Below are 9,375 nucleotides of genomic sequence, written 5' to 3' on the forward strand. Positions count from 1 at the left end.
AGAGGTCTTGACTCACTAAGGCAACGACAGCAATTCTTCTTCTTCAGCGTTCCAGAATTTTCTGGTTACGTGTGAGCTTGTTTGCCCATCTGGGTTCCCCACACTATACTCTGAGAGCATAGTCAGCTTCACTCCGCTTTCGTTGAGTAGGCATGCTGGGTATTTAGTCAATGTTTGTAAAGATTTTAGTCAAGCAGTATGTAAGAAATGTTAAGTCCTTTGTACTGGAAACTTGCATTCTCCCAGTAAGGTCATATATTGTACTACGTTGCAAGCCCCTGGAGCAATTTTTTGATTAGTGCTTTTGTGAACAAGAAACAATTAACAAGTGGCTCTATCCCATCTCCCCCCCTTTCCCTGTCGCAATATAACCTTCGTGGTTGAAAACGACGTTAAACACCAAATAAAGAAAGAAAGATGCTGGGTATTTTCGTGTTTCCATAACCCATCGAATTCCGACATGGATTACAGGATTTTTTCCGTGCGCACTTGGTCTTGTGCTTGCGTTTACACACGAAGGGGGATAAGCCACAAGCAGGTCTGCACATAAGTTGACCTGGGAGATCAGAAAAATCTCCACTCTTAACCCACCAGGCGGCAGCGACCGGGATTCAAACTCACGACCTCCCGATTAGGAGGCCGACGTCTTACCACTACGCCACTGCGCCCGTCAAAGACAGCAATATTTCACTAATGTCTAATTTTTGCCTGTGAAGGCTTCTTCAGGATTACATTTAGGAAAAAATAAACAAAACACAAAAGCAAAAAGGCAGCAAAAACAATTAAAGGGAAAGATCAAACCTAAAAGAATGGAGAAATAACTTTCATCGTTACGTGCACATCATTGTGACACAATTTTGTTCACACATCGCTTCGCAAAACATCGATAAAATAGCAAAACAAACTACTGTAAATTGGAAAGTACTGACAATCAAATGACAATGACCACTTTGTGACAAAAACAATAGGACATATGTCCTCTTGCATGAAAAATGTATAGGACATTTGAAAAAAATATCCGTGTGTGTCCGGTGTCCGACGTGGATGTGAGCCCCTGCAATGTATTTTACAAAGTGTAGCTAAGAAAAAGGACCGGGTTTGAACAACAGTTCTTTGTCAGCAAACGATCATAACAAGAGTGTAAAAGGAGAGACGACAGCAGCAGAAAGAAGAAAATGGCTGAATGGTACGATCAAAACCCGAACCAGTCCCTCGCAGCCCTCCAGGCTTCCCCCACAGCCGCCGCCACTCCCCTCACCCATAGCTTCTCTTTGCCGTCTGCCACGTCCTGCTTGCTCTTCTCCATTTGTTCATCATGGAGTTTCTTTCTCTCTGCTTCCAGCTTCTCCTCGTATTCTTGCTGAATCTTCCTCTTTTCGGCTTCCAGCTGTTGCTGCACGTCTCGCTCTTTCTTTAGTTGGTCCAGCTGTTTTTGCAGTTCTTCCATTCTCTTCTTTTCTTCCGCTTCTCTTTCCTTCCCGTTCCTTTCCTCTTCCGGCCTTCTCTTTCCTTCTTCTTGTTCTCTTTGTTTTGGTTCTTTTTCTCTTTCCTTTCTCTGTTCGTCATGTTGTTGGTTTCTCTCCTGTTCTCGTTCCTCTTGCTCCTCTTGCTCCTTCCTTTCTCTTTCCGCTTTTTCGTGCGCCTCTTTCTCCCGCTGCTCTTTTTCTTTAGCTTCTAGCCTCTCCTGGATCATTTTCTCGATCTGCTGTGTTTTCATCAAGCTTTGTCTCACCTCTTTGTGGTGCTTTTCGGCAGATTCTCTCGCCTCCCTGGCATGCGTCCCCATGTCATCGAAGACCTTCCTCAGTTTGGGATCATTGTGGATCTTCTCTTTGGCTCTAACGGTGGCTCTACGTTCAAGCTCTGTGTTGACAATTTCTTGGACCTTGCAGTGGTACGGTTCGTTGTTGTTCTTCATAAGCATCGTCTGCACCATGGCCATGAGTTCCTTGACCTGCTTGTCTCGCTTGCCCTTGTTCTCGTTGTTGAAGATCAGCACCCTGCTGCCGCACTCTCGCATCACATCTTTGAACGGCTCATCGGCTTGCTCGAGGAGCTGCTCCAAGGTCATCTTCTTTCTCTTCAGCTCGTCCCCTCTGGTGAAGATGATGATGGTGTATTGGACGATGTTTTCATCGAACAGTTCCTTGAGACGCATGAAGGTTTCGCGCTCCTCGGGTGTGAAGCGGCCGATCTGAAGCACGTACAAAACGGCGTGGGGTCCAGGGTGAAGACATGCTTCAGCCTTGACGATATGTTCCACTATGACCTCGTTGGACACTTTCGGGTCAAAGAGACCCGGGGTATCCACAACCTGTTGAAACATAAAAGACGCCGCTCTGTCAATTTGTGAACAAGAAATGTATGGATTGAACAATGGTTTTCCCTTATTTGAGCCATGTAACGTCAGAGTCCGACAAACACTCATATTGAGGCGGCTAGACTTCAAAATAGTGCATGTGTGTGTGCGTTCAGTCGTTAAAAAGTTAAAAGGAATTCTAACTAAGATCGATCGATGCATACATATTATTTGTATTTTTAATCAAAATATGACATTTTACACAGATCTCAACAGTCATTGTTCACCTCGACCACTAGCGCGGTCCCGGAAGGAGCACTGACTGTCCTGACTGTCTCGATCTGTGTAAAATGTCATATTAAGAATAAGGTCAATGATACAAATAACATATAAATTTGAATACGCATTTCAGGTTCTCAGGTAATCACAAATTTATACTCTTCAATAAATAGAGAAAAAAAGGACCCGTCAATAAAATCTATTAATCCCGCAGTGGGGCACTGCGGTTATGAAATTAAAGGCCCCTCCTGTTTTTGGAACCGCAGGAGCTTTCTAGTTTGCTGTTAGGTAGATTTTTGGTTCCTCTTTCCTGTCATGCTCTCTTTTTCTTCATGAATTCTTTTCTTTTTTCTGCCTTCTTGCTCATTCACCTGTATTTTTTCCAAAAATCTCTTCTCTTGCCGCTTGTCTCGCGATTCATGTATAGTTTAATCTGTTAGTGTTCTGATGTAAGTCCAGCAGTAGATAGGTTAAGCCTATTTTAACATACTGGAAACTGGTAATCTTCCAGTAGGTATTAATTTAGTTTTACTAAAGCCTGCTGGGACACAAGTAATGGGTTAGTGCATTTGTAAACAGGAATCGCTTGACAAGTGGCCCCCTTCATCCCCCCCTTCCTCGTCCTGATATGGCTCTGCGTAGTCGGCTGGACGTTAAGCAACAAATAAACAAACAAACAATTTCAGGTTCTGCATGTAGCAGTGTCTTCTTGTGAATGTACACAGCGAAAAGACAAACGCATGCTATGATTGTTTCTGGTTATCTCCCTTGGATTATTGACTCACCTGAGTGATCAGTACCCCCCGCGGGTTAGGGGGAGTCCCATATTGGTTGGGACGAGAAAGAATTTACCCGATGCTCCCCAGCATGTCGTAAGAGGCGACTAACGGATTCTGTTTCTCCTTTTACCCTTGTTAAGTGTTTCTTGTATAGAATATAGTCAATGTTTGTAAAGATTTTAATCAAGCAGTATGTAAGAAATGTTAGTCCTTTGTACTGGAAACTTGCATTCTCCCAGTAAGGTCATACATTGTACTACGTTGCAAGCCCCTGGAGCAAATTTTTGATTAGTGCTTTTGTGAACAAGAAACAATTGACAAGTGGCTCTATCCCATCTCCCGCCTTCCCTCCGTCGCGATATAACCTTGAACGGTTGAAAACGACGTTAAACACCAAATAAAGAAAGAAAGAACTATGAGTGATCAGTCAGCCTGAGTTCAATGTAATGAACAGTTTTCATCTGGATGGCAAGCCCGCGCGCCATGAACAAAATAGGTTTTATTAGATGTTTTGAAGCTAGAGGGTTTAAACTTTACCCGCTTCTAGGGGTTGCAAACCTCCAGACATGACCCAGGTCTGGTTGACCATCGTCAAATTTCACAGTCACAGCGGGGTCACTTTTCAGTCAAAAATAATTAACTATTATTTTCTTCAATGTTTTTGAAGCTAGATCTTTGAAAATTCACACACTATCGGGATTTGATTACCTCTAGACATGGCATGAGTTTGGTTACTCCTGGTCAAATGTCAAGGTCACACTAAGGTGTAGTGTCAGTCAGTCAGTGGGAGATCATCATTTTGTAAAACGATTATCTAGCTAAAGCAGGAGATAATTCATTTATTGTTCATATTACGTGTGAAAAAAGGTGTGTGGTATATGCATTTGCATCACATTTTTTAATTTTGAAAACGGAGAAACAAACCTTTCCTTCTCTCTTAAAAACCTTTTTTAATTGAGTCCGAACTGAGTCGACTTTGCAAAGTCTGCATTCCGAAAACTCAGTGCCAAAGCTTCATGGAGCGGGCTTACTGAAGTAGACTTCGCCCAGTTATTGACAGACTTTAATATCACAAGCAAGCGTCCATAAAAAAATAATCATACACATTAATAATAATAATAATAATAATAATAATAATAATAATACGAGAATTTATAACGCGCACATATCTCACCACAAGGCGACTCTGGCGCACATTACCGTGAACGTCACTCCTTTCTTCGCCTTAGGACTCGTTCTGTACTCGAGCATTTTGGTTCCCGCGGCCAGGCCAAACCCTGTGTTGAACACGTCCGTCCCCATTATAGTGTTTCCTGTTGCACTTTTGCCACTGCCAGATTTGCCCACGATCAGGAAACGATAGTCTGTTTCTGGAACACACACTGACGCACGGATCAACGCACGCACCCACACACACACACACGCACGCATGCGCACACACATACACACACACGCACGCACACACGCGCACACACACACACACACACACACATGCAATCGTCCCATCCAGTCAATATTACCTCTGTACGTACGTGTGTGTGTGAACACGCAGGCACAACCGAGACTCTTGTAATCAATGTTAGAGTTCTGTCGGTTATTGAAACTTGAACACAACCCCAAAGTATGGCTGCCTACATTGTGGGGGAAAATGGCTTACAGGTAAAAGAAACAAGTCGCGTAAGGCGAAATTACAACATTTAGTCAAGCTGTCGAACTAACAGAATGAAACTCAACTCACTGCATTTTTACAGGAAGAGCGTATACTCGTAGCACCGTCAGTCCATCGCTCGATGCACAGGCAGTGAAATTGACAAGAAGAGCGGGGTAGTAGTTGCGCTGAGAAGGATAGCACGCTTTTCTTTATCTCTATTCTTTTTAACTTTCCGAGCGTGTTTTTAATCCAAACATATCACATCTATATGTTTTTGGAATCAGGAACCCACAAGAAATAAGATGAAATTGTTTTTAAATCGATTTCGGAAATTTTATTTTAATAATAATTTTTATATTTTTAATTTTCAGAGCTTGTTTTTAATCCGAATATAACATATTTATATGTTTTTGGAATCAGAAAATGATGAAGAATAAGGTAAACGTAAATTTGGATCGTTTTATAAAAACAATTGTTTTTTTACAATTTTCAGATTTTTACTGACCAAAGTCATTAATTAATTTTTAAGCCATCAAACTGAAATGCAATACCGAAGTCCGGCCTTCGTCGAAGATTGCTTGGCCAAAATTTCAATCAATTTGATTGAAAAATGAGGGTGTGACAGTGCCGCCTCAACTTTTACAAAAAGCCGGATATGACGTCATCAAAGACATTTATCGAAAAAAAGAAAAAAACGTCTGGGGATATCATTCCCAGGAACTCTCATGTCAAATTTCATAAAGATCGGTTTAGCAGTTTAGTCTGAATCGCTCTACACACACACGCACACACACACACACACATACACCACGACCCTCGTCTCGATTCCCCCTCTATGTTAAAACATTTAGTCAAAACTTGACTAAATGTAAAAACAACCACCACGATGGAGACACGTTACGCCCAATAAACGTACCCAGACGGTTGTTACGCCCGACTTTGTACCCAGAAGGCAAAAGCGGTATGAAGGTATGCTGGCTAAAATGTTACTACAGAAAAGAATCTGAAGCGTATAAAAAAAAAAAGATTATTTCAGTTATGATTGTGAATGTTTTTCTGCACTAAGCGGTGTGTTTTGTTTGTAATTTAGGCCAGTTGTTAGAGCACAATCACTCAAGAAAACTTGATTTTAGCGAAAAAGTGACTACGTTGGAGAGAAAAATGCATAACACACTACAGAAACGCAGTCCATTGGATCGATATCCGCTAAAACTGATTTGCACGGTAACTGATCTTGATATTTAGTGTGTTAAATTCATTGCTCAGAATTCAGAGGCATCTAAGCCTCCAAATTTGCAGAACCTGCACTTGTAAGTAAAACAAGTCATTTTAGATCCCTTTGAAGTCGCGGAATGAACTGTACCTTAGTGTACGATTGCAGTTCGTTTACATGCGTCAAAGACGGAATTATCCGTGAATTCCGACAGGGGACATAACTCTGTCGTGTAAATGATGTCCCTTGGTTGAAAACGTAAGCTTTTTTGCGTCATTTTCGTCGATCAAACAACCAAATTAATCAATTATGCAAGTTTGGAGCTCAATCCGTCAATTAATTTCACGAAACATGTTGTTTGGCTTGTTTACAGGGACTTGTATCAAAAATAAGTATAAAATGCCACTGAATTCTGAGCTATGAATTTAACACACTAAAGTTCAAGATTACCACTGATTTTGTACACTCTCTTTAACTTCATTGGAAAAAGGGCATAATGACTAGATCTATCGTGAAGAAGTACAAGAACAAAATAAAAGGGTACCCATGTGCTCAGTGTTACGCGCCCCAGACTTCAGTTCCATTTTTGACTCACATGCGAAGCAAAAGTGAGTCTATGTACTCACCCGAGTCGTCCGTCCGTCCGTCCGTCCGTCCGTCCGTCCGTCCCGGCGTCCGTCCGTCCGTCCGTCCGGAAAACTTTAACGTTGGATATTTCTTGGACACTATTCAGTCTATCAGTACCAAATTTGGCAAGATGGTGTATGATGACAAGGCCCCAAAAAACATACATAGCATCTTGACCTTGCTTCAAGGTCAAGGTCGCAGGGGCCATAAATGTTGTCTAAAAAACAGCTATTTTTCACATTTTTCCCATTTTCTCTGAAGTTTTTGAGATTTAATACCTCACCTATATATGATATATAGGGCAAAGTAAGCCCCATCTTTTGATACCAGTTTGGTTTACCTTGCTTCAAGGTCAAGGTCACAGGAGCTCTTCAAAGTTGGATTGTATACATATTTTGAAGTGACCTTGACCCTGAACTATGGAAGATAACTGTTTCAAACTTAAAAATTATGTGGGGCACATGTTATGCTTTCATCATGAGACACATTTGGTCACATATGATCAAGGTCAAGGTCACTTTGACCCTTATGAAATGTGACCAAAATAAGGTAGTGAACCACTAAAAGTGACCATATCTCATGGTAGAAAGAGCCAATAAGCACCATTGTACTTCCTATGTCTTGAATTAACAGCTTTGTGTTGCATGACCTTGGATGACCTTGACCTTGGGTCAAGGTCACATGTATTTTGGTAGGAAAAATGTGTAAAGCAGTTCTTAGTGTATGATGTCATTGCTAGGTTTAGCTGAAGGTCAAGGTCATGTAAAGGTCAAGGTCAAGCATGTGAGTCGTATGGGCTTTGCCCTTCTTGTTTTACTGTTACGGGCCCCAGTCTTCTCCTGTTACGGGCCCCAGGCATTAAACATTTTTTCTAACCTCCATTTTCATGGATTTTTTTGTTTATCTGAAACCAAATAAGCTCATTTTACGTGACAGAGTTGGGAGTTGCATGTTAGTCAAGTAACTCAGGCTTGTTTTGTCTTTGTTACAGTTAAACACATGGATTTTAGATGCTACTGCTGTCACTCTGATCATGAGCTCTTTGAAGATGTCATTAACCACGCTGGTATTGCCCATGGCAACAACGAACTTACAATGCGGGTTCTCACACTAAATGCACAGACAGGGAAAAGATCGTACGTACGGAAAGATTTTAAAACGATTTCAAATTGGTCCCATCAATTCTTCAAAAGGAAGGTAAAACTATTATTGGGAAAACTAACACACAAAATCGTTTTTGAGGCAAACAAAATAAATTGTAGAAAAATTTGAAGTGAAGATATTGAAGTAGACACCTCTGACCAGTGTAAAGGCGTTGACGAAGAGTTGAAGAAACTACACGAACTTCTGCCAGACGTGGCAAAACTAAAGTAGAACTAAACACAAAGTTCATCAGGCATTCAGATCGGGGTAGCCTTATTGCCTGATTCGAAGTCATAAGTATACCTAGTGAAGGAGCATTATAATCTAAAGTTAAAAGAAAAAGAAGAAAGCAAATCTGGAGCATTTTAGCTTAAAATTCTGTGTGTATGTGTGTGTGTGTGGGGGGGGGGGGGGTGCGGGGAGAGTCCAAATTAAAGAAGATGAATTGTTCTACATTGCCGCCAATGAAATCATTGCTCAATCAGCAGCCTAGCTACACATTGGAAGAATAGAAACAGACATTTCTCCAAAACAGAACAAAATAATACACACTAAACGCTCGTAATGCTCCAGTTTAAAAGGAAAATCATTGCTCAATCAGCAATCTTATTTGCACATTGGAAGTGTAGAAACAGTCATTTCTAAAGAACAAAAATACACACAAAATTCTCGTAGGGCTCCAATTAAAAACGAAAATCATTGCTCAATCAGCAGCTTAGGTGCACATTGGAAATGTACAAACAGTCATTTCTACAGAACAAAAATAATACATACAAAACGCTCGTAAGGCTCCAATTTAAAACGAAAGTCATTGCTCAGCACATGAAACGAGTAGGCTAAAAACAGTTATTTATACGGGGGGAAAAAAAATCGTAAGGCTCATTTTAAAAACGAAAATCATTGCTTAATCAGCATCTTAGTTACACACAGGAAGTGTAGAAACTGTCTTTTCTACAGAATGAAACGCTCGATCGTAAGGCTCCTTAAAAAGCAAAAGTTCGTAAATTGAGGTGCAGTAGCCCACACAGAGTAAACATAAACATCTACTCAAAACATGTTCTCAGATGGCGACGAACTTGCTCGCGAAACTTAAAATGCATAAAACACCTCTCACAGCGGTAGCGAGTTTCCCCAGTGTGACTTTTTTTTTATGATCGCGCATGCACTTTCTTTTTGCAAATGTCTTTCCACAAAAAGGCCAGGGACACTTGTGCGTTCCAATGGTTTCTTTGTGACAGACATGCCTCGACGATTTCAATGACCTGCTACTTGCGTAAGCTTTTCCACATGCGTTGCATGATTTGTGTGGCTTGAGCTTGGTATGCTTACTGTTGTAATGGTTGTACAAATCGCGTGGCCTTTCCAATGTTTTTGAGCAGAGACC

The 9,375-nt window shown here is 41.1% G+C and overlaps 1 protein-coding gene across 2 annotated transcripts in view; it reads right to left on the minus strand.

Annotated features, from left to right (window-relative positions):
- Positions 1 to 356: 356 nt before the first annotated feature.
- Positions 357 to 9,375, minus strand: part of LOC138947439 (GTPase IMAP family member 7-like) — a 10,144-nt gene continuing 1,125 nt past the window's right edge. Inside the window, exons 2-3 of one of the 2 annotated variants that reach the window (XM_070318916.1) lie at positions 4,558 to 4,739; positions 357 to 2,314 (exon numbers count right to left, since the gene is read on the minus strand). In XM_070318916.1, coding sequence (XP_070175017.1) covers positions 1,193 to 2,314; positions 4,558 to 4,739 — 1,304 coding nt within the window. In that variant the 3' untranslated portion in view covers positions 357 to 1,192. Of the gene's footprint in view, positions 2,315 to 4,557; positions 6,728 to 9,375 lie in introns of those variants that run through there. The other variant, XM_070318914.1, reaches the window with a different exon arrangement.

Source organism: Littorina saxatilis, linkage group LG14, assembly GCF_037325665.1.
Source record: "Littorina saxatilis isolate snail1 linkage group LG14, US_GU_Lsax_2.0, whole genome shotgun sequence".
Lineage (NCBI taxonomy): Eukaryota > Metazoa > Mollusca > Gastropoda > Littorinimorpha > Littorinidae > Littorina > Littorina saxatilis.